Source organism: Lepisosteus platostomus, chromosome 7 (genome assembly GCF_059453375.1).
Source record: "Lepisosteus platostomus isolate fLepPlt1 chromosome 7, fLepPlt1.hap1, whole genome shotgun sequence".
Taxonomy (NCBI): Eukaryota; Metazoa; Chordata; class Actinopteri; order Semionotiformes; family Lepisosteidae; genus Lepisosteus; species Lepisosteus platostomus.
In genome coordinates this window covers 36,745,136-36,770,003 of record NC_142617.1, presented here as the reverse complement: position 1 = coordinate 36,770,003, position 24,868 = coordinate 36,745,136, and the positions used below count along the sequence as shown (strand labels likewise).

The following is a 24,868-nucleotide window of genomic DNA, read 5'->3' as shown; positions in this document are numbered from 1 at the left end:
TTGTGGCCATGTGACTTCATACGTAACCACTCTCCTGAAACAGGTTGTTGATCTGTTAAATGCTGGCTTTCCAAAGTAGAAATGTGAGGTGGGGGGTGGGGTTGTAACCGAAGGTCAAAAATATCTTCGTATTGCTTTGTATCAGCTATCACTTGGAGAATCCTGCTGGAACATTCCGGATTTTACCTGAGGACTGTCTTTAAAGAAGCAAAACGTCTAAGAAATAACCCAAAAGTTTAAATCCTATAACAGGAGTTAGCCCACAGTTCACCAGTGAGTTCATTACAGGCCTAACACTATCAATTGGAGGTGGACTACAACACCTGCAAATCAGTAGAGTTATATATACATATATTTTAAAACTCATCTGCTATACAGTATTTCTTTAATTTCCCACAGAGAAACAATCCCATGTAAAAAAATCTGCACTATATAACAGAGTAATGTGATGACAGGATCTCTGCAACAACTTAGGATTGTGGTTTTCATCATGAATTTAACTGATTATAATTAGAATAATACATTTTCTTTATTGCTTATTATCAGAGTCTCTACTCAAAGTCCTTTAGCACTGATTGTAGCTCTTGACATTTAGAGATACCCCTCACTACCACACCAGCTCTAAATCAGGTAGAAAGACACAGTGTCCTCTGATATAGGTGAAATGACTACTTAAGCCCTCTGACAAATACCAAACACCTGTAAAGTGCTGAAATTACCACATTTCTGCCTTTGGATAGACAGTATTGAAGCTGAGATTCCAGTATTACACTTATAAGTAAAATGTATATACTGTATATCTATAAATGTGTTATACTTCAGTGCTTTTGGTGGCGTACCAAATCTTTTAATCTTTTAATATTAATATTCTCACAGTCTAGGAAATGCAATAGCTTTCCGTTGGGGAAATATCACTCATAGCAATAAAGCAAAATTTGAAAAACAAATTCTGCACACCAGAGAGAGTAACTTTGTCACCTGCTGTACTTCGATTTAACTTAAGATGTAGTTTATAGTTCAGGGTTCAGCAGTATTTGTGTTTTCCAACAGTGTCTAAAATGGAAAGTACATGGAAATTAGTGCTTTGTAAATTATTAACAAAAAAGTACATTCCACTGGGCTGTTAAGTAAAGGTCAACATTCAGCCCATGCGCTTTACAGTAGAAATGGACCGGTTCCCTTGTAACTTCATGAAAGCGTGCACATATTGCTGTAATCATTAATAAATTCCTTAAATGCAGCAATTGTGAATCACCTTAAAATCCTAGCACATGAAGGTGGAGACCTTGGTTTACGTTAGACAGGTTTGTATTCTGTTTTTTGAATTTATATGACTTTATGCAACCAATGTAGAGACTTACAGTAAGTGTAGGAGTGATATGCAACCAAAGTCTGGTGTGGGTTACTCGTCTAGCTGTAGAGTTTTGAACATATTGAAATTTGTTGAGAAGAGAGTTAGGGAGACAATAGAGTAAAGAGTGGCAGAAATAAGCCTTGATGTAAACATTGGTGGTGGTGGAGGGGAGTCCCCATTACCTGTAAAGCGCTTTGAGTGGAGTGTCCAGAAAAGCGCTATATAAGTGTAAGCAATTATTATTATTATTATTATTATTATTATTATTATTATTATTATTATGTTATAAATGCATGAATCAGGTACTCGGCATATCAGTGAAATTGCATCGAGAGAAATTCCCTAATGCAGGTGATAAAAAGATGACTTTTTTTTTAGCCAGCAGTGATATCACGCTGCAACTCACAAGTGGCAACCCACTGAAGCTAAGCAGGTGTGAGTCTGGTCAGTAGCTGGATGAGAGACCTCCTGGGAAAAACTAAGGTTGCTGCTGGAAGAGGTGTTAGTGGGGCCAGCAGGGGGTGCTCACCCTGCGGTCCATGTAGGCTCTAATGCCCCAGTATAGTGATGGGGACACTATACTGTAAAAAGCCACCGCCCTTCAGCTGAGACGTAAAACCGAGGTTCTGATTTTCTGTGGTCATTAAAATTCCCGGGGCGTTTCTCGAAAAGAGTAGGGGTGTTACCCTGGCATCCTGGCCAAATTTCCCATTGGCCTTTACCAATTTAATCCTAATAATCCCCATCTATGAATTGGTGTCATCACTCTGTTCTCCCCACTGATAACTGGTGTGTGGTGAGCGTACTGGCGCACTATGGTTGCCTTTGTATCATCCAGGTGGGGCTACACATTGGTTGGGGAGTTCCCATTACCTGTACAGTGGTGTGTCCAGAAATGTGCTACAGTATATAAGTGTGAGGAATTATTAATTATTATTATTATGTATTAATCTTGGTTGGAAAAAGATGAGACGATCCAGTGTGACACCCAGATTCCTTGCTGACGTGTGAATGGGGAGACCTTCAGCCACTACTGTGAAGCTCTCAAGCTTTTCCAGACTACATTTGCTACCCACTAGTGAAATTGGAAGAACAAGATGACGCATAACTTGCTCTTCCTCTTTCAGCAGACCGCAATTAATCAGATGAAACAAAAAACACTAGTCAAACCTGTTCAGTCTAACCTACAGTATACACATTAACAGTTGTACAGATAAGAGACAGATCTTATCTTTTCTTGCGTTGCAACATAAGCACTGTGTAATTTCTGTTTGAAATTAGTAAAAGATCATTTAACTTTTAACATTGAAGTCATGACTTACCTTAGAACAAATTAAATACTCAGCAAGGGCCACAAGAAAAAAAACAAAGCCACCATAAATCCTACAAAAATGCAAGATTTATATTACTCTTGAAAGTAATATTTGTATATTATGTTCTAAAAAATTCTAATGACAACTACATCCAGACTAATACATAAATTAATTAATCAAATTGCTGATAATTTTTATTTTAAACAGCAATGCAGATATGACTTTTTTTTCAGAAAATCTTCAATAATTTCTCATTTGAATTGATACATTTCAGAAATTTGTATTCACAAGTGCAGAGGCAGGATTGAACTTTTAACAGTTCAATGCCACTGGAGTCTGTCAACAGACATCAGAATTCCAAATACCAGAAATAGACCAGGAAGGTGATGTTTAGCAAACACAAGAGTTCAGTGTTACATTTCCCCTTCTATATTTATTTAAGATTGCTTAGGTGACAAGACGTGTTCCTTTACTCAAACTAGAAAAGAACACACAATGAAAAAGTGCAGGATCACTGTTAGCATAAGACCGATTTGCTTTTCAAAAACTTCCTAGAGTAGATAACACAGATCTCACCAAAGAGGTTGCTAGATGGATTCACATTCTAGCCCCTTACAAATATCAGAATCCCAGTAATTTTATTTATCTATGAAATAATCGACAGGATTAAGGTGATATATGTCAGATTGCTTTGTTATGCCGATTTTTCATGTGATGTTTTTAAGGTCGACCACTGTATACACTTGAACAGCTTGTTCAAAATAGTTTGAGAAAAAAACGACTGCAATGTATTATTACTGTTCTAACAATAACCTCAATATCAATGTCGAAATGTAATGTAAGATGTAAGGCAGTAAGGTGGTTAGGACCTCATTGCTAACCTATATGAGAAGCCAAATAGTCAGCTGGCATGACAGAAACACACTGTCGAATAAGCAAAGAGAAACTAGCACAGAATGCCACCCAGCAGTGTGCGGCCAGCGGTATATCACAAGGATGCTTTATGAAATATTTGAAGATTCATGTTTAAATTTTTTTTTAAAGGGAATTTAGATCAAGAGCTGCGCACAGTTTCTGTTCTGCAGCCTACGAGGAAAAGAGAACAGGAAGGTAATATTCTTCCTTCATCGTGTCACAGCTCTCACGCATACCTTCCTCTACAGTTTATACTGTACAGTATTTCCATTCAAGATGATGTTAAGATTTTTTGTAGGCAAAAACTGAAGTGCACTCATGGGGTGTTCAGGCTCATTGTGAATCTTTCATAGGTTTTTCACAGCTGAAATTATGGGTACTATAAAGAAAGAAATCTGTATTTTAAACTTCCTCATGGGACCTCATGAGAGCATCAGTATTGTACATGAGAGTGATAGATCTTGTTTTTTTCAAGATTTATTCAGTCTAACTGTAAATGGGTTGCCTCTTTAACCCTGTACTGGACAAAGAAAATGGGTGGATGGTTTCATTACTCCACTTGGAAAATGCAAACCCTGAAAAAAAAAAAACAGAAACAGTACTTTCCTGTTCTTAAAAAAACACATATCCATGTTTTGATATGTCTGAGTAATTAACAGTCTGAGTAATGTTTCTAATATTATTCTCTTCCTTCTTTGCAGGTTGCACGTTTTTTGGGGGAAGTGCTGTAAGATGCCTCTGCATGATATAATGCTTCACGCCCCAGTTTGCAAACACCCACACTCCCAGACTGGGAACTGATCCACCAGTGACTATGACACATTTAGACAGCCACTGAACCACATCCACATCACAAGTAATCCTGGGGAATCGGGTTGAAGTTCTATTGGAGGAAGGTTAAACATGCTGGTTCATGGTCAAAGGTGTAACTTGTTACACCCAATGACTGCGCACTACTCTCGCAGGTGTGTTTACTTTAATCTTTTCCTACCCATCAGAAGCACAAGGCGACAGATCTCTAGTTGCACTATAGTTGCGTTTTGTAAGCTTTAAAATCATTATGCAGAATGCCTAGCCGTGTTGAGAAATGAAAGACAACCACAATTAAAACAAATGTCAGTACCAGTTAGTTACCAGTAAGTTAGCTGCAGCTGCTTATCAATTAAGATTCAATTTGTCTTATATCACTGTTCATTGGCATTAATCATAAGCAGCTAAGCTAACCTTAATTTCATCAATACAGCTGCATAGTAAGATCGATCTTTTTTTATTCTGCAGAATATATGGATGAGTCTATTCTGCTATTCTCAGCTATTTTTCAGGCTGAGAACAGATGCGTGCTCTAGCTCTAAGTCCTACAGCTATCACCTTGTTAAGTGTCAGTCGCGTGACATTCACAGTACAGCTGGTAGGTCATTGTGAAAGTACCACCCCAGTCAGGAATGTTGCACTTAAAACCACACGGCTGGGTGGGGCTTGTGTGCCGTCATGAGGAGACTCTTCTTGTCAAAACCTATCCTTGTGAAAGTAGTTGACCTCATTCCGGTTGGGGCTGAATCTGAGATCTTGAAAAATAATCCAGGTCATTACATTATGAAATGCAGGTGAGACGCTAGATATGAATCTGACATCAGGATGCCATAGAGTTTACATGCAACAATACAACAGTAGACTATCTTCACATTTTACACAAAGCAAATCAGACATTTGAACATGTGGGACATTTTTGACTGATATTAGGACAAATATTCCACTTCCTGGGACTGTCAAACACAGATTTTGCTCCAGAAAAGAATAGCTATTACACAAAAATGATCACAAAAAAAGAGGAAAGATTCTGCCAGTGTGTGATACCACAAAAAAACAGGTAACTTGAAAATGTTATGTATTCAGACACAGAAGTGTATCTAAACAAATAAGACTTCAAAACACCCCGTAACCCTCCTCCTCCTTGACACACAAAATGTAAAGCGAAAATAAAAATTACTGTATTTATTCTGTAGAGTTATGGATTTTGCGCAGATGCAAAAGAGAAACCTGAAAACTGATACTTTATACAAGATTTATTAAACATTTTTAGAACCAAAATATATTGCATTACTATTAATCATATTCTTTTCAAAAGGTTGCCCTCAAGGACAATGATCATATGTAATTTAAAGTAATCAATGGCACATGCAAAATTACAACACAAATAATGAACTGTTTGAAAAGGTAAATTAAAAGGCACCAAGTTAGTAGCTCACTGCCCTCTAGTGTCACTTTGTGGGGTTCTCATTGTGTATTACTGCTGTTCCATTTCACAGGGAAGGCTGAGCACTTTAGTATTCTGACAGCTAGTTTCTTATTTCAGTCATGTTTTCAAATAACTTTGTGACTATAGTATAGTATTTCTGTATAGCAATCCATGAAATGATACTATACATTCATGCTGGTTTATATAGTAAAATAACCTAAATTTACCTAGTGTTATATCACTTTTAGCTCTATTGCACCTTTTAATTGTATGATTATGGGCTGCAGTGCATTAAAATAATCTAAGAGAAAATATTCATAAATGCTTTCATCTTGTGAATTTGTATATATTCTAGTTACAGAATGCCAGTCTCTTCATAGTTATGAATTTCAGTTATTTCTATCATCAGGCTCCCATCTGTGACGGAGTAATTTTAAACACTTCTGATATCTGCACTTATTACTATACTGACTATTATGAAATTAAGGCAATCCAATAAAATGTTTAAACAGCTGAATTTTGACACGTTTGTGTTGTCATTAACACTGAAGGAAGTAATGCAACACCCATTAGAATACAGATTTACAAAAATGTCTCACATACCATGAAACCAAGTGAAATGCTTGAGCACATCTTAGGCAGGGACTGCTAATGCCACACCAGTGTGAAGTCCCCTTTCTTTCTTGTTTCCTTTTCTTTCAAAATAACATTGTTCATTGTACTCTTTAGGGGTGCTATGGTGGCTAAAATGTAAGTTTCCTCTGCTCTATCTCCATTCTCGGGTTTCCAGGTTGGGGAACATCCCTCTGTTTCATGGTATGTGGGACGATTTTGTATATTTTTGTAAGCCCGTGTTAATTCTAACAGGTACTGCATCACTCCCATTAGTTTTAATGCACACAAAAAGTGTCAAATGTAGTTGTTCAAAGGTCTTACTGGAGTGCTTTCAATTAACAATAGATGGCAGATAAAAAGAGAAAGGCCTCAGAATGCGTAATCCGAATACCCTCACACTGTGCGCCTGCAGCGTGAAACCACATTAATGTAGATTCAAGCCTTGAATAGAGATGCAAGACGGATGCAGCTGAGGAACCTCACCGTGTCATGGGGACGCGGGAAGCCGCTGTGGTTGCTGGTGGTAATGTCACACTTAAGACCAAGCACTGGCTGGCTGTCAAAACCTGCCAAGCACTTCATGATTCAGCAGACCTAACCATCACCTTCAAAATCTGCAACTGCTACATCCTTTTCCGTATGTTTTTCACAAACAAGCAGCCCTCCAGACGATGTATCATAGCTGTGGTCAGGCGAGGTGGTGCACATACACCTGAAGAATAACTAACTGGCTCATTATGACAAAGCACAGTTGAGGTGAATGCAAAGTACAGTTTGAGAAAACGCTGTGGTACAGTATCTGCAACATACATACTGTAGATTTCCGCTTGTACAATGCAGGAGGATTCTTATAAGGATGCAGGAATTAAAGAATGGGTCCCACACCCTTTGTACTGCCTTGGTAGATGGCCTATGTTTTGCCACATCAGCACGGTATAGGAAGGAGAAGTGTAGTCAAGCTAAGTCTCACAGGAAGAGCTAACCAGGCTGAAACTGTTGCTGCTACCATGTCCTGTTGTCATGCTAACCGCGCAAACTGTAAAACCAGTGAGCTCAACTTGTAAAGGAGCTATCAAAGCTTAGTCTTCAGACTGTGTTTAATGTGACACACGAGGTGAAGGCTTTTACAGTAGAACTTCACTTGTGCATTTATAAACTGGCGAGAACAAAACTGGGAACCTCCAATACTATTGAAGATTGTCCAAACAGCCACATGCACAAATTAAATGTAGAAGTGACTGTATTCCTTCTTAAGAGTCCAATAATTGTCAGCAGCTTGAAAAAATTATTGAAACATTAAAACATGGAGTCACTTGATAAAACTTAATTTCAATGTGAAATGTTAATAATGGACTCCCACGTTAAGGCCCATGCTCCGAGTATAGCTTGAGCTCTGAGATCCAGACAGCCACACCTTGGGTCACGTCATGACACCACTGTGCTGCACAAACGGAATTAGTTTGGCTTTCCTGGTGAGACAGTGACTCCTGCTACTACCAGGGCAGTGATATCAGTGAGAGACGCCACTGTTGCAATCATCTCCAGCTTCTGTAAAGCACTATGGAACTGGCATGGTTGGGCAGTTCAAGGGAGCATCTTCAGCTTTCCTCACTGTCCCTGTGAGGCAGCTAGGGCACTGCTCCGAGCTCAGACAAGGAACCAAAGACTCCCGATTGGGCAAGTAGAAAAAAATACAAATCTGTTTTACTAAGCTGGCTACAATTCAGATGTCCATATTATAATACTGTGACCTACAGTATTTCTAATATCCTAACATGCCTCAACTACATTTGAGTAAATTCTAATTTATAAACGGATGCTTACAAGGTATGGGAAAAATTAAGTCATTTCCACTTATTAAAGGGCAGTGTTTGAAATCGGGAGTTACTAAAGCATAATCATGTAACGATGCACCACTGTTATGCAACATACTGTACAATTTCTGTTTTCACTGTAAGTGTCTTGTACAATTTCAGTGTTATTTTCCTGTTTTAAAGTATCTTGAGCTTAATACTGTGAAAAATAAATATGTGGATAATAAACACTTATGCTGTCAAGAAAAAACAATTCCAGAGCTGGAATGTACTATAAGTAGCTGGCAGGAGTAGAATGATTTAGGCACAGTCATTAAAACTATTTTTGTTTTAAGGGACAGGATACAGTAAGGAATCTTTACAAATTTCAGTCAAAGGCATCTTGATCTTGCTGTGAGAAATTTACAGGAGTAAGACGGTACTTGTTGGCCAGTTCTCTGTCTTTGACGATAACCTTGTTGGAGATTTCTTCTTTTGGTAGAAAACTGCCTACTTTGAGCTGAGAAAGCCAAGCCTTCTCAGCTTCCAGCAGAAAACATACAGATTCAAGATAATTCTGGGTTCTTACAATGTCACAGTCTGTTGCCCTCACAGCTGTGGGCTGCTGTGAGAGGAATTCATTTCCAGACATGGAGGTTAAATCCTCTAAACCTGGACTATGTCTTTCCCCATCTTTATATCCTACCTGAGATGTTACTTCAGTTACTTTTTTTTTCTGAGCTGAGATGTTGAGTGAGTGGCCCATGCAGCCAGGCGAACAAGGCAAAGACTTGGCTAATTCTTTGACATTAGGCTTCAGTGAAAAGGTCACAGCGTCCCCTCTGGTCATCTCTGAATCCACGGCCGAACACTTCCATATATTCAACAGCTTTTTCTGCTTTTCTGTTCTTCCGGAAAAAATTAAGGGGAACTTTTGTGTGGACTGGTCCTGGTCATCCATCCAGGAATCTGGGCTTAACTCTTTGGATGGAGGGCTATTCTCTTGCGCCACAATTTCAGGAGGCTGGGAACTGTGCTCTGGGGACTCAAACACCACGCCTCTCGCCACAGGGGGAGAAGGTCGGAAAAGCCCACGAGTGGGTTTGACTGAAGTGTCAGAGTTACAAACCTTGGTCATGAACTGTCTCACAGACTCAGGCACCACCACCTCCCTGCTGCTTTTTCTGGGACTCAAGAAGGCAGAGAAGTGAGGGATGCAGGTCCCGATGATGGGTATTATAGAAGCAGGTCTGAGAGCCGAAACAAAGTCCTCCAGCTCCTGGAAGGACGAGTGATCAGAGTAGGGCACTACATACATGCAGGGATGCAGGACAGACACAGGCCGACTGGTGGGCAGAATGGCCACTGTAGGGTACTGCCTGTTCCAGAGGATCAGAGAGGACATCCTGATCTCAGTGTGGGACACGACTCGGATCCGCCCGGCCCCCGGCTCTGTGGTGAACACATCTGGGAGATTCAGAGCACAAAGGGTCTCCAGTCGCTCTGGTTTCACTTCCACCCATGTCTTAAACTCCATAGCCAGCTCCACCAGCAGCGTCTCCTTGCCCAACTCATAGAGGCCTGTGAAAGAGGGGGGACAAGGATGAATTAGGAATAATAGCACTCATGAACTTTGAAGCAACAACAGTAAAAACAACACTTCTTATTCATTTTCAAAAACAATCAATGCTTCACTCCCCAGGTTACTTGCATTAAGTTTTCTTTGCTTTCTGTTCAAGTGTTATAGCTCCATCCATCCATTTTCTAACGGCTTCTTCCAATTCAGGGTTGCGGGGGAGCTGGAGCCTATCCCAGCAAACAATGGGCACAAGGCAGGGTATGCCCTGGAAGGGACGCCAGTCCCTGGACTGTAAAAGGAAACCCAAGCAAACACAGCGGGAACATATTAATTCCACACCAATAGCACCCCAGGTCTAGAACTGAACCCAGGACCCTAGCGCTGCGAGGCAGCAATGCTAACCACTGCACACCATGCCACCCACATGTTACAGTTCATCATTTAGTATTTAAACATGTGAAGAAAGCATTTCACACTATTATGTGTGTGTACTGTGTTTCCCACTATTATGCTTGCTGTTTTATAAACACACTGAGCGCTGTGAATTCCCCTTTTCTTGTTTCCTTTATTTTTAAAGACAACATTTTTCATCCTACCCCTCATGGCTGCTGTGGTGGCTAGTACAAAAGTTAGCCATACTGTAAGTGAGTATTATAACGTTATAAGAAAATATTAAAGGCAGATTCATACTTCTTTGAAGGTACTAAAGGCAGATTCTTTGCCTACATCTATTCCTTCATTTTCAATGCAGCCTGTATTTCAGCAACAAATAAAAATAAAACATTAAACTAAACATTTTGCTCAGTTATCTATCCCCCAGGTAGTCATAGATGATTCTCGGTATTAAATAAAATAGGTCAAACCTACAGTAATGAACAATAAAGTAGGTCCTGCACCCTTAACTGAGATTAAACCCTCCCATCCAAGAGGACTGAGCAATCTTAATTGCTTAATTGATCAATAGTAATTGACATTACTATAAGAGCAGCTTATCCCCTGTCTCACCGATAACGATGTTATGCTGTGGGTGCTGGCGGATGATCTCCTTGATCTGCTGGGTGGCCTGCTGGCGAGAGGGCAAGGTCCTAGAAGGGTCGCAGTTGGTGTTGTCCAGGTACAGCACATCGATCTTCTTGTAGCTCCCCAGACAGGGCTCCCGCAGCATGGACGGCGTGTAGCGGAAATCACCTGCAGGCCCAGACAGCTTCAGAGACACACCAAGGAGGAGGGAGGCAAGCGATTTCTGAACGCGTCTGAAGTGCTTGTCAACACACAGAATTTTGTCTTCACTGGTGATGCTGTGCCACATTCGGCTGTTATCATATTTAAAAAATGCACTAATTTCAGAAATACCATCATAGTGGTATATAATTGAGAAAACAACCAAAGGAATTTGTACCATATTGTTAGACGTAATTGGAGGCACAGTGGCGCAGTGGTGAGAATTGCGGCCTTACGGCACTGGGGCCCAGACATCAATTCCAGACCTGAGGTGCTATATGTGTGGAGTATGCATGTTCTCCACAGGTTTGTGTGGGCTTCATCTGGTGCTCAGGTTTCCTCCAGCAGTCCAAATACATGCTGCTAGGTTAACTCATGGGAACATTGTGTCTGTGTCGGTGTTTCTGCCCTGCAATGGACTGGTATCGTGTCCAGAATGTATCCTGTCTTGTGCCGGTTGCTTGCCGCAACCCTGAATTGGAAGAAGTAGTCAGAAAATGGACAGATGGATATTAGAAGTACTGAGTTCATTTTACAAATATCAGTTTCCCTAATCTGTGACAATTTAGAAAGTAAGGAAATAATCAATGGAAAAGCTTAGATAACATTCTAATTAGGTGGAACTGTATCACTTTTTTTGTATATTTCAAGGTTATCATGAATCCGCAATGATGAGTGCATTTCAAACAATTAAACTATCTGTATAAGGTAATCTTATTTACATCACAAAAGAGTTGAAGTTTCAATGCATGCGTAGTGTTATACTGCTGTCATTGTCTGAGATTCAGAACAAGGCAACAAAACTTCTGTTGACACTTAAACAGCCCCATTACATTGTAAACAAATTTTAGACCAAGCCAGTTTTGCTACTATATTATCTTTAAATCTTTTCATGAAACTAACACATACAGTAAAAGTGGTGTTTTCTAGATACATTATCTCAGGGACTACATGGTAACAATGAAGTACTTTCAAAAAGTTCACAATTCTGAACACAATTTGAAATTTGTTAAATTTTACGATACCATAAATTAATTTATTTTTATTATGGAAATTTAATACCTGGTCTGAGAAACCGGGACTGCCGTCCCCCTTTTAAATGTGTGCAGGTGCAACATGGATGTTACACAGGGGATGTTAACAGTTAAGTTTTAGAATCTGAGAGGATTAAATAAATCTCCTGTTGATGTCAGGAAAAAACAGTTTGACATATACTGTAGGGATTCAAGAATGAGCAACACAAGCCTTTTTATTATAGCTATGAACCTAGCATTTTATCTACTGCGGAATTGTCTATCATGAAAAAAAAAGAGATTATACTTTCAAAGTCACATTTACTTTAACCAGGCCAGAGTTACAGAATAATTTGATAATATACTTCCTACTCCATTTTCAATAGTCTATTCTTAATATCTCTAGTACTATCCAAAATATAAAATGTTACACTGCTCCTCATTTTCAGGGACTCAAAAGTAGGCATTCTAGTAGTGTACTAGTAGAGTGTATTAGAGTATTTGTGTCTCTAGTATTTCACGTCTACACTATACTGGAACTTTAATTTGCTGATTATGAGGAAATAATAGTAATTATCTGGAAAATGAGTCATAAGAGATTTCTATGTTAGTGTGGAGCAATGCTGTACACAAGCTTTCAGTTTCAGATGGTGTTCTTGATTTAGATGAAGCACGGTTAATCATTCCTGTTGATAAATGCAGTGAAGAGTGCTTGGCATAAAACAAGCTTCAAATATTAAGGGGAGGTATTTTCATGTGTACACAACCATAACAAAACACAACACAGGTTAATGGGTTGGATGTATGGGTGTATGAAACACTAGACTAAGAAAGAAAAATCATGTAAACACAGATTAAGTCTATGTACCCACGTTGAAACTTTGACTCTTTTGTGACGTAAACTGGAGGTTGTACACATTACCTTATACAGGTAGTTTCACTGTGGTTTGAAATGCACACATCATTGCCAATTCATGATAACCCCTAAATATACAAAAAAGTGATGGAGTTCCACCTAATTAAAATGTTATCTAAGCTTTTCCACTGGTTATTTCCTTACTTTCTAAATTGTCACAGATTAGGGAAATTGATTGTGATATTTGTCAAATGAACTCACAGTACTTCTAATTTCCGAAATTTATGTGGAAGTATTCGGAATATCATATTTCAAGTAGGCTGATACCAAGTGCTCTTGTATCAAGAATACCTTCCATACACAGAAAAAGTGACAGAATCTTTTGCACTTGCAGTGAAATCTTTCCAAGTCTCTGTGGGGTAAACAGAGCTCTGACCTGTATACAGGATGGTGCCAAAGTAGCCTTCAAACAGGAACATGACAGACCCTGGGCAATGGTTGGCGTCAATCACAGTGACTGTCAGCGTCTCCTTGCCTATGTCATCCAGGGCCAGCATGTGCGTCTCGCCCACCTCCAGAGGGTGTATCCATTTCTCCTTCACCTGGGTGGGAGGGAAACATCAGGGGCAACCTGGCCCTCTGTGCAGCAGCTCCTTTGAATTTCATTTCTAAAGTGAAAGGCACTGAGCCAGCCAAAGAAAGACGCCACTTCCAATTCCACTAAGCCAACTACAGTTCATGGGATTGCCTTTCCACATCAATTCCTTCCATTGATATTCAGCCCATGCAATCCATGCAATTCCTCCAATTTCAATTCTCAAAATCTGTTTATACTTCCTCCCATGTATAAAGTAAATGGTGTGTAAATTATGAAAATCTAAATCCAGTTCTACCTAAACTCCATAAATTTTTACAATTGTGTATTAAATGGTAAGGGACACTCATTTTCTTTAATTTACTGCCACTTTCAACAGTAATAATTTAAATTATAATTTCAATTTGAACAGCTGGTTGAGATCTTTGGATCATTAACTACTAAATAGCCTAGATGGGCCAAATGGCTTCTTCTTGTTTGTAACCTTTCTTATACTCTGATTGAAAGCTGAAGAGTACCAGCTACATCTCCTCGTCTTTGCAAAATCTACACAAAGACTGGGTGTATGGCTGGATCTGAATAGATCTGTGAGGAGGTTAGCTCAATTAACTGAGAACAGAAGTCAACATTCATATCACAATTATATAAATTACAGACTCACTTATAAAGATAATGATATAACATTCATCAACAGAGCACTTATTAGTATTATCAGTATTGCTTCTAAAGATCATTACTAAGGCCTTCCATTCATACCTATTTTAGATTTCACTGAATGCAGTTTTTTTTTTGTCTGGGCCACTTATTGAAGTTGTGTTCCCAAGGCAAGGCTTAATAAACTCGGTACTACTGTGTGGTTTGCTGCTTTGGATTTAAAAAAAAAAACCTTGTTGAAGCTTAATTTTCTTCAGTAAATCTTTCGAAAAGCTGCTCTGCGGTAAGATCTTTGTGCTGTTGTTTGAGATTCTGCTTTCACTGATGACCAACATGCACCCGAAGAGCACCTATTTGTATTATAATAGTACTTCACATTGCACGCCTTTGTCACTGCTATTCTTTTGCCTAAAAACCAAGCACAATACTCTTTCATCTTTTTGCAAACTTAAATAAGACAAAGAAATCGGATGAAAAGGGGCATGTGACTTAAAAGAAGACATGGCTTGAAAACACCTGCAATTTTCTGCCAAACAATGGTCAAGCGCAATAAGCAAGATTTTCAGATTTCCTCAAATCTGGTTGGAACACAGTGTTCATATCCCACACAAGCAAGACAGCCATACCTTCACAAAGCACAACAGACTACAAGATAGATTTGAAATCTCAGACAACCTTCAAATCATCATGAAACACATATTGTGGCATTAGTTAACAGAGAACTGGGGAAAGGCCTGCTCACCTGCAGTTTTAACTTCAGCAGCTTGGCAGTGGCAGGGGAGCAGTAGATGGGCCGATTACTCCAGCTGGATGTCAGCCCGCTGGTGTGGTCAGTGTGCATGTGCGACAGGAAAAACAAACGCACATGGCTGCACTTCCGCACTTGCCAGAAATCCACAGCCAGAGGGGTGTGAGGGATCACCTTTCCATTCATGTCAATAAGGTAAGCCCCCACAACCACCTGCCAAACAAACACCAAGGTGAAAACGAGATCATTATAAATGGAGCAACTGCATGTTTATTTTTAAGCGATTTACAAGTCATTGCTGCACTCTCATTTCTCCTTTTATGGATAAAGACAACGCACACTATTATGTGTGGTAATATGAAAAGTGAAATTCTATCTAAAATATAGTTTATGCATTAAAAATGGATTCAAATGATAACAGCAAGAATCACTCCAGTCTTAAAAACTTCAAGCTATGGTGAGTGTAAATTAATGTACTTTCTTTTACCGCACTTGGGGTATATATATCTATACATAAGTTTTCACCTAGGATTACAGACACATCTGACCAAACAAGAAATAAAATGTTAAGTACAGGTTAAACGAAGACTAACTACAATTCCAGGTGCATCAAGGTGTCAAATCAAGAAAGTCGCTGAATAACGAATTTCTGTGTATTTTGCTTTAAGTGGGCACAAAAACTAGGAAATCTACAGCTGTTTGCTTTCTTTCATAACTGTAGTACCGACTTGAGCTTGAGCAAAACAATTGCAATCTCATGACCTAATACCTTACCTTGTCGTTTGTATTTTTTTTTAAGGACACCCAAAAATCGACACTTATAATGTAATCCTACTCTTCGGCTGTACTCAGTTACAAATAAGGAAAAAAACGTTTCTACATGACTGAAAATTAGGTACAAAACGTGTAAATACCCGCCATATTTTTTCGCATAAACAATTCCACGCCTTGCTTCCGGGTCGACCATGATGAACGGGCTTCCCGACCAGTCAGCACACAGAGACTTGAGACCCAGCGCTTGACTCTTTTGTCAAATGTTACCAACCAGCTCCTTGTTTTTACAGGTCAGGGCGAATTTGAAACTGCGGAGCAGGCACAAAGAGGACGCAGCATATGTTGCAGATGTCTGTACGTCACTTTTTGTAGCGTTGATATTGTCGATTTTTCTTTTATTATCTTTGTTCACTGCAATAAATGGTTGTTCAGTTAGTGCGTTGCGTTCTGCTGCCTTGCTGTCTTTAACGAAATTGTATTTTGCAGCTTCAGACTTCCCCAAAACATGGCATAGGTATGACATTTATAATTACAGCACTGACAAGTGGTTTTTCCAGCAAGCGGGTGGGGTGCCCTTAATTTAAACTGGGATTGTCCCTATTGACGAAACATTTGGGAATTTCCTAAACGAGTTAAGATATGCCGGAATTTTAAAATTGTATTCTGTATTTGTTTCGGCTTTGTTGGAGTAATTAACATAATATCCAGTATTAAAAAAGTGATGTAGCATTGATAAACCTGTTACACAAGTAAGAAATGACGGCATATAACCTAATAAAGTATATCTGGTAAGGAAACTATGTAGAAATCTTTAAATTTTTTTTTGTGTTGTGTTGCTGTCCGTATCCTGTTAATAGTAGAGTTGCCCTGGATGAACCGAGGGATTAAAGTAACCAGCAGCCTCGCCCCACGCCTGACCAGGAAATAGGAAAGTGAAAAGCAAAGCTGACTGGCCGTTCAAATAAGAACTTAAATATCCAAGAAGACGATGGCTCCGAAAGATTTCAAACAGCAGACCTCTTCAGTGATCCAATGTCTTTTCGAGGAGCCTGTATTAAAAGCAAAAAGTCTCGTATTCGAAGACACTGTGGTTGCGGACGGTGTCGGAGACGGTAAGTCAAAGTGCAATTTTGTCAAGCGTTTTAACTGACGTTTACTGATCGAAACGCCATGTCGGAAAAGCCCCACACTAAGATCATTGACGCAAGAAGAAACGAACTTAGACCAATTTGAGTTCGTTTTTAAATCTTGCTGCAGTCAAGGCTGTATCGTTTTTGTAAATGCACTCTAGTCCACGAAAGCAGTCGTATTACTATAACCGTTTACTGTATATAATCAACACTTCTTCTGTAGTTGATTGCTGGTGCCCTTTTGTATAGTAACTGAATACTGTAGGTACCTGTATTTGTTATTTCGAACTTTGTTGTTAGGGTTTGTGCTGCATTACACCTGTAGCTAATATTAATTATCACAACTACCTGTATTTCCAAGCTTGACCAACATATGAAAGAAACTTTATCTTAGCCCTGATCACTTAATTTGCTACAAGTTAACCAGCTGTACAGTTGAAGTAAGTACTGTACACATCCATACAAACACTACATCATAAACAACAGAGGACGGTTATTGAGTACTTGTAAGTGGAAATGGGGAGTTAATAATGCAGAAACAAGAAAAAATCAGAATTTTAGATAGACCCTTTTCCAAGCACAGAACTACAATTTCTTAACATGTTGTAGTGTATTCTCAGTTGAAATGGTCTTACTTTTTTATTTTAGAAGAGGACTCATTTGACCCTGTTATTATTGCTGATAAGCTCAGGCAGTTGGGGGATGATTACAATGAAAAGGTGATTAAGCCTCATATGGATAAATTTCTGAATCAAGCAAGAAGTGCAGCTGCAGACCAGGTAACATATTTTTTTATTAATTTAAAAATCAAGATGTAGTCATAGATTTTGAAAGATAATCAGCAACAATGACATTTTTAAAAAATTAATTCTGTCACATTTCCTCTTCTGGTTGTCTGGCAAGTCTAATACATAATAATATGTAACATTTGATAACATTGTGTTACTACAGGAGTTTTTAAATGTAGTTGTGTATTTCTGACAAAAAAAATATCAATATTTGGTCTTAAAATGTTCGCCATTTGTTGGAAATGGCAATAAATGAATCAGTTTGTTTTGCATTTAAAGTTTTAGAATTGCTGTGAACCTACTACATGTACACTTCACTTTCCTTTTGTATAAACTGAGAGATGGAGCAAATGATTTAAAAGACTCTTTGACGTTTGCTGTGTGTCCTGTTTATGCAGGCTGCCTTGGCTTTCTCAGATGCTGTGGAGTCTCTCTGCAAGTCCTGGCCCTCTGAAGGAGCAGAGGTCCGACAGGAGAAATATCTTCTGAAGGCATCTGTGACTGTGGGACTATATGCATATAAGAAGTGTCCAAATCTCTCAGAGACCATCCAGAACGTGCTTACTCAGTTTGTGGAGACTCGTCTGGGCAGCTGGATTGTCCAGCAAGGAGGCTGGGTGAGTGTCCTTCCATACCAATTGAAATTTTGTTCAGAGCAGGTGTTGCAATATCAGCTCTTTACAGAATTTTCCGGAGCAGATGAAAATGAAAGCTAGGAAAGAGTTAGTACTTCTCCCCAGTTTGCAAACAGTTTGTGTCTAGGCAGTTTTAAATAACACTTTTTAAATTGTGTAATATTTGCTTTCTAATGTTTGCAGCCTTTGTAATGTACATTTGCAGATTCTCTCTTGGCTCCCTTTTCTTCGCACTTACTAATAGAGAAACATACCCAAAGCCACAGAAAAAAAACAGATGAATGTGAATGAGTTCATAGACCACAGAGCTTAATTAAAACACTACTTTTACTGGCAAGTGGTTCTAAAATGCTCTGATGCTGCATCTCCTGTTTTGTTCCTGTCTTGTGGTTATAATTTTTTAATCCTTTACAAGGGAACAAGTTTAATAAATAAATAAACATTGAGGGATAGCAAGTCAAGAACAGAAAAAAATTAATTCTTACGTAGTAAATAATAGTTTCTAATGTAGTATAGAAATGATAGTAATTTATACTTTACTATGGATGTAATTTATTAAAGTTAATGTGGGGTTTCCTAGTTTGGAAATTAGTGTGAAATTTGATATACAGTACTGTAAACTGATGCACTGCATTTCAGTAAGGGTATGCAGAAGACTGTTCCTTTAAAAGCATCATTGCTGCATTCTTCCTACCCTGGTAAAGCTTGTTTGCCTTTCTGATCTTTGCTGCTATTTGGATTCACTTCTCAGGTCAGCTGATGCAATAAAGTCCAGGTGTTAAAAGCCAGCCGTTGGGGAGGTTCTTTTGAAGAAAAGAGAATCTACTTTCAAGGGGAGGCTACCTAGTCTATTTTATGCATTTCTTGAAAGAAGCCAGGGTATAACCTTCAACAATATAGCTGGGTAGTGTGTTCCACTCTCCCACTATCCTTTGTGTAAAGATGTGTTCATGGGCTCAGTTCTAAGTTGGCCTCCTTGTAGTTCCCATTTGTTCACGTTTCAACATTGGTATTGAGGAAGTCCAGGGAGCTGATTTTGTTAATCCTCTTTTAAACCAGGTTGGATCTTATCTTATCTTATATTCAAGACTATAAAAATTCTATCTTGTTTAAACTTTTAGCCTGACAGTGCATCTATTTGCTCTTCTTTGGGTGGATTCTGCCGGAGCAATATCTTCTTTCTACAGTGGTGACCAAAACTGGACACAGTGTTCTGAATGAAGTCCTACTAGTGCGTTAAGTGACAATATGTCAGAACTCTTTATTTAAGTTCTCCTCTTTTAAGTATATATGTAAGCCACCAGGGGTGGGGTGTAGTAGCAGGTGTCTTAAATATGCAGGTCTCGCAGAATGGACAGTTTTGGTGCTTTTATTTTTATACAGTGAGCAAAACAGGCAAAACACAAGGAGAGACGAAATCATACAGAAACCTGTAAAATGATTTCACTTTGTAGGGTTCAAACTAATGAAATGAACTCTTGGTCTTGTCTGAGCTCTTAAATGAACTCTTCTCCTCATTTACAGTAAATCTGCCTCATCAACACCTTCCAAAGTTTTCCCTCTCCATTTTGCAACTCACAGTTCAGTGTTCCAAGCTGTGCTCTGTTCTTTTGTTTTAGATTATCTGCCATGATTAATCATTTCCAGTATTTGCACTGCCCCGAAAAGCCTATCCTGGCAGGCGAGTGATGGGGGCAAGGCAGGATACACCCTGGACGGGTTGCCTGGCCAACACAGGGCACATACAGGCACATACACACTCATGCCAGGGCCAGTTTTACAGAAGCCAATTTACCTACATTCTGTCTTTGGGTAAACCACTTTATGCAGAGTTGAATGCTTCAACATTAAGCTGTAGCTTTTTTTTTTTTCATTACATGCCCCCATTAAAAACAGACAGAGCAGGTACACAATATATTTAAATTCAGTTTATTCAAAACATTTGAAAATATCATATCAAACATCTACATTTTTAAACAATTTTATTCTGTTTGTGATTAACTGTGAACATTTAACTCTGTAAACAAACTGCAGATACTTTCTGTCTAACCCAAGAGAGTAATGTGATTGTCAGCACCATCCAGCAGAGATCACAAACGTTTTTGAACTGTGTAAGGTTTGTGTTCTGTATCTGTTTGTTTGTTTTGCTTGTGAGCAAATCATTTTTTCCCCCTTTTTAGGTGTTAACATAGATACATAAAAATAAAAAAGAAAAGTAAAAGTGTGTGTAAAAAGAAAAGTATATGTTTGATTCGCTGGTTAATGTTTTTGTGAAATATCTTTTGCATGTTTGGAATGGTTAATTTACTTTTGTGATGTAAATTGAAATTACAGTACATGTGTGCTGTATGATGATTTAAGTTTTCATTTTTTTTTAAATTTGACCTCAGAATTCATCACATTCTTCTTGGTAAACTAGATCTTCAATTATGTGCATTTTTTTAAGTTAAAAACACTCCAGACATTTTCCTCGGTTTTTTTTTCTTTTTGCAAGCACGCAGTGTGCAGAGCTTGCACGTTTGGTATGTACTGTATGAAACAAGTAGGTTTGGATTTCTGCTCATGTTAGAATCCTTGGTACTCATGCAGTTTGAGTGAGGAAATGAAAACTGGCTTGTCTGATGCTCCCACCTCAACTTCTCTTATGCCGTGGCAACTGCCTGGAGGACTGCACCCTTCTGAGGAGAGACATGTGCTTTGCTAATATCACAGCAAGCCTGTTGGTGCCCAAGTCATTACATGGGTTTGCTATCTCTTCAGGAGCCAAGAAAGCTGTGATTGACTAATCACAACCACACTTCCTTGTGCTGAGTCAGTTCTGAGAGAGCACCTTTGAACCTCAATCTGCATTCATTCAAACTGTGCTGGCCAAGAAAGGCAATGCCTTGCAAATATAATATAGTGTCTAGGATCTAGATTGACTTGACACAAGTCATTCCTTTGCTTTCTGTTTGTGTTAAAGGCGAGCACGAAATGTTGAAACCGATTTTTCGGTAGAATATGATTTTAAATTCTTGTCTAAAGAGGTGAAGACATTTGAACGACAAGTAAATTATGTGTTTAGATGCCTATTTATTTTCCGTTCCCACAATACGTTTGTAACTTTTTTTGTTTTTTCTTTCTTAGGAGCAAGTGGCTTCTCAGTAGAGAAGTTGTGCAGGACAAAGTCAGCTACCTGAGGGAAAGTAACATCGAGTGTGACATCAGGTCTTCTTGAAACGGCAATCTTTTAGTTCTCTAAACTAAAAGATGTTTTTTTTAGAATTCTGTCTGAATGGAAGTATTTATTGCTTTGTTTTTATCTGTCTTTTAAGAAATGGCACTCACTCAGCTTTCTAGAACTTTTTTTACGAGCATGAAAAATCAACTTCATTTCTGTTTGAATCATATAATCATGACAATCACCAAGAAGATTCCTTTAACAAGGACAGGAGAGTTTTCTGATCTCTAAAATCTGTACCGGTACATGCAAAATTCTGTGCAGTTTAGAATATTTTCTTAAACAGCAACATAAAGACAATCTTCAAGTATTGACGAGTGCCAAGATTGAGTGCCATTTCCACTGTGTGTCTTTGCAAAATGCTTGTTCACAACTCCTTCAAAGTCTCATCACGCACTTCCAGACACATTCGATCCCACTTCCTTGTATAGCAGATTCAGATACTGTCTATTGCAGCTGTAGTGCTAATACTACCCCACCCTTGTTTTCTCATAGCTTAGCTTACCAGATGAGTGCACATCAGAGATGTACAGATCAATGTTGCTCATCATGTAACGGAGCTGAACAGCAGGCAGCTCATTCTGAAACTTAAAGCCAAGTTTTGTGGGTGAGAGTGCACACTGTATATAGAATGAAAGATCAAAAACAACAAACAATGGAAGAATGGAAGAAAAGTGAGGCAAAAGATTTAATGTTGCTTGTGATTTGAAAACTGAGAAATCAGCTGTTAGTGGGTAGAAAAGTAAGAGAATCACCTTTATGAATTAAGTTTCTCGGTAAAGGGAATATATTGTCAAAACCAACAGAATCCTGTAAACTTCTCTATTACGCCAAACTGCACTGATTGAATAATTTAAATTTATTTTTTTTGGAAAGCCCTATAGCACATCTGTTATAATCTTTAACATAGCATGTATTTGAATTCTTATTTCTAAAATGAAATAAAGCAATAAGGAGTGTTTGTACCGTAATTTTTGTTAGTACAGTTTTTCATTTTTATGGGTGTCGCACTCACTTGTGTTTTTTCATATAGTACATTTAGAGTAGACCCTGTCACCTATGATAGTGAGAATTTGGTCAAATGTACCAAAGTACCAAAGTGTTGGTACCAAAGTGTACCAAGTGTTTTTCTCAGTGGAAGGTAAAAATGAGTATTTGCTAGTAATATCATAGCTACTGTAGTAAGCATATTAATTACATTTCTGAGTTTTTAAAAAATGTATCATTAGCATCTCAAGCACACATTGTATTACTTCAATGAACATATGTAGCACCTGCAACTTTGATCACTACACTTTTGTGTCTCCTAGCCACAAAACTACTGTATATAGAGGTTAGGTGTCCAAAATTTATACCAATAAATTAATTGATAGTACACTGCTATTGTGAAAGTAAGATACACCTAATCTAATTGTCATCTTGACTTAATTCTTAAAAGATGAGGTCTTAAAAATCTCTAAAATTTCAGAAATTGAAAGGTTAGTGCACTGTTGTAACAGGATTTTTCCCCTGTATGTACAGTAGAAACCTAGTTTCTATGACCATGCATTATTTACAATACTACATAATCTCTTTACATTTCTAGACACTCTTATATCCCCTATTGGTTAATTTGTCAGCCATAAGTGAGGTGCTGTCTCTTCAAATCACTGACACATCTTTGACATTGGAGGCTACAGTTTATTTCTGAGTTGTTGACTTTCAAATATACCACAAAAGTAGAGAATAGCTGATTTGTCCACCTCAAGCAGGAAGATATGGAACCAATCACGTGATCGTATCGCAGAATGTGAAATCTGCCATCTGTCGTTTTGGTTAGGTTGTGTCTTGTTGCATGAATTGTTGCATAAACTTACTATTGATGTTTTTTTTGGCTACCAGACACTGTAAATGCTTGAAGCTGTTTCAATGGACATTTTAGCCAGATCCACCGTTACCTTCATCAGTGCTCTGGCGGCCCCTGCACCACCAATCATGCCACTTGAGGCCACAAGCTTTCCTGTACATGTTCAAGAGAGATCACCTCATCGACCACTGAAGTGCTGTACCCACCAGGGTGACGTATGACATTAATGCTGCCCCACTACATAGCAGAATAGGAGGAGAAGTGAGAAATTGCTTCACCAGTTGAAATCAGGGGGAGCTGTAGGGAGATCAACTTGTATAAGCTCAGAGCAGAGGTTAAGCAAACGTATCTTACTTTGACATCTGAGCATCTCATCCAAAGGACTGCACCTGCCACAGTAGTGTTTCTGATCACCATTGGGGTATACTAAAGTATTGTTTTTTGTTTATTTGTGGTGCAGAAAAATGAATGTCCATCTACTGGTCCACCAACACCACACACAGCAGTAATGTGTTTTTTCCTGAGAAGTCTCCCAGTTGAGCCTGGTTTAGTTTTTGAGATCCGACAGGATCAGGCTAGTAGCTGGTAATGCTGCTGCCAACATCAGATTTCTTTACTACAGCACTCTGATGATAGGATCCTAGTCTGCAGCTATTTTACAGCCCTTAGAAAACATAGGCCATTCCCAGTACTTAGAAAATTGGACAAGTCACTCTTATGGATGATGCCATTGGGCAGTACAAGGGATGTTATATTACACTGCCTCACATTCCTGAGCAATAAAACATAATCAAAACATCCTGTTTTTAATTATGAATGTCTTCTACAAAAGAGTCTTTAAATAATCTTGATACCTAATTATTTAAAAAACGGCATAAAACACTTTGTGAAAATGTCTTGTAAGACAAATATTTGGTGATGACCCTGCTCATGGAAGAGTGTGAAATTAGTGGTCAGCTAAATGAAATCTGAGCATTAAATGAGAGTGAAGGCAATTGTGTGTGTGGTGAACAGTCTATAGAGTATGTACTGTAGCTTGATACATAGAATTTATTTCATTTCAGGTTGGATAAGCTTTATTAACCTGAAAAATAAACCACAAATTGGTATCTTCATTCATTTTGTAGTCTTCATGCTGTGCACATTGTATAGATGAAATAAACATTGACACAATGTTTTTAAAATTAATTTTATTGTTCTAATTTTAAATGTTGTGAATTCTTAATGAAATTAAAATAAAAGGTAAAATGAATAAACTTGTTTACGGGTCCCGTAATTTAAATGTTTTGCTGCATGATAGCTATGTGTGTACTAGGTGGTTTTTTGTCATCTTGTAGAGTAATTCTTACCTGTTAAGGGTGTACCAATATTACTGAATAACTTCTACTACTGAATATAGGGAGTATATAGGTAGATTTTGTTTTCTCTCTGCATTAAGCTTTTTTTGCTCCCATAATTGCATGGAAGACCCAGAGCCAACCAATGATCTTTTATTATGTTTTGGAGATGATGAAGAGAAAAACAGAAGAGGAGAAATGCTTTCCATTATTTCAGTTTATGGTTATTACAAAATTTGTTTTCCA

At 38.4% G+C, this 24,868-nt stretch overlaps 2 protein-coding genes across 3 annotated transcripts; one reads left to right on the top strand and one right to left on the bottom strand.

Moving 5' to 3' along the window:
* Positions 1–5,630: 5,630 nt before the first annotated feature.
* Positions 5,631–15,078, bottom strand: dclre1b (DNA cross-link repair 1B). Its single transcript, XM_088640093.1, has 4 exons — positions 14,887–15,078; positions 13,332–13,497; positions 10,811–10,993; positions 5,631–9,807 (listed from the first exon to the last, which is right to left on the bottom strand). The coding sequence occupies exons 1-4, from the start codon at positions 15,076–15,078 to the stop codon at positions 8,615–8,617; spliced, it is 1,734 nt and encodes a 577-aa protein (XP_088496219.1). The 3' UTR covers positions 5,631–8,614.
* On the top strand, positions 15,071–24,541 carry LOC148658645 (bcl-2-like protein 15). 2 transcript variants are annotated; one of them, XM_088640096.1, is made up of 6 exons: positions 15,071–15,087; positions 15,957–16,020; positions 16,524–16,778; positions 17,445–17,575; positions 17,983–18,201; positions 21,346–24,541. In XM_088640096.1, the coding sequence occupies exons 3-6, from the start codon at positions 16,655–16,657 to the stop codon at positions 21,364–21,366; spliced, it is 495 nt and encodes a 164-aa protein (XP_088496222.1). In that variant the 5' UTR covers positions 15,071–15,087; positions 15,957–16,020; positions 16,524–16,654; the 3' UTR covers positions 21,367–24,541. The 2 variants fall into 2 exon arrangements, with proteins under 2 accessions (XP_088496222.1, XP_088496223.1); XM_088640097.1 differs by lacking the exons at positions 15,071–15,087; positions 15,957–16,020 and adding an exon at positions 16,041–16,180.
* The last annotated feature ends 327 nt before the right edge of the window (positions 24,542–24,868 follow it).

Coding starts and splice junctions, on each gene's coding strand:
- dclre1b (XM_088640093.1), bottom strand. CDS start 15,078: ATGAATGGAAAGGTGATCCCTCACACCCCTCTGGCTGTGGATTTCTGG. Junction 10,994..13,331: donor TGGCACCATCCTGTATACAG/GTCAGAGCTCTG, acceptor CTGGGCCTGCAG/GTGATTTCCGCTACACGCCG. Junction 9,808..10,810: donor ACAGCATAACATCGTTATCG/GTGAGACAGGGG, acceptor CCTCTTTCACAG/GCCTCTATGAGTTGGGCAAG.
- LOC148658645 (XM_088640096.1), top strand. CDS start 16,655: ATGGCTCCGAAAGATTTCAAACAGCAGACCTCTTCAGTGATCCAATGT. Junction 17,576..17,982: donor GAAGTGCAGCTGCAGACCAG/GTAACATATTTT, acceptor CTGTTTATGCAG/GCTGCCTTGGCTTTCTCAGA. Junction 18,202..21,345: donor TTGTCCAGCAAGGAGGCTGG/GTGAGTGTCCTT, acceptor TTTCTTTCTTAG/GAGCAAGTGGCTTCTCAGTA.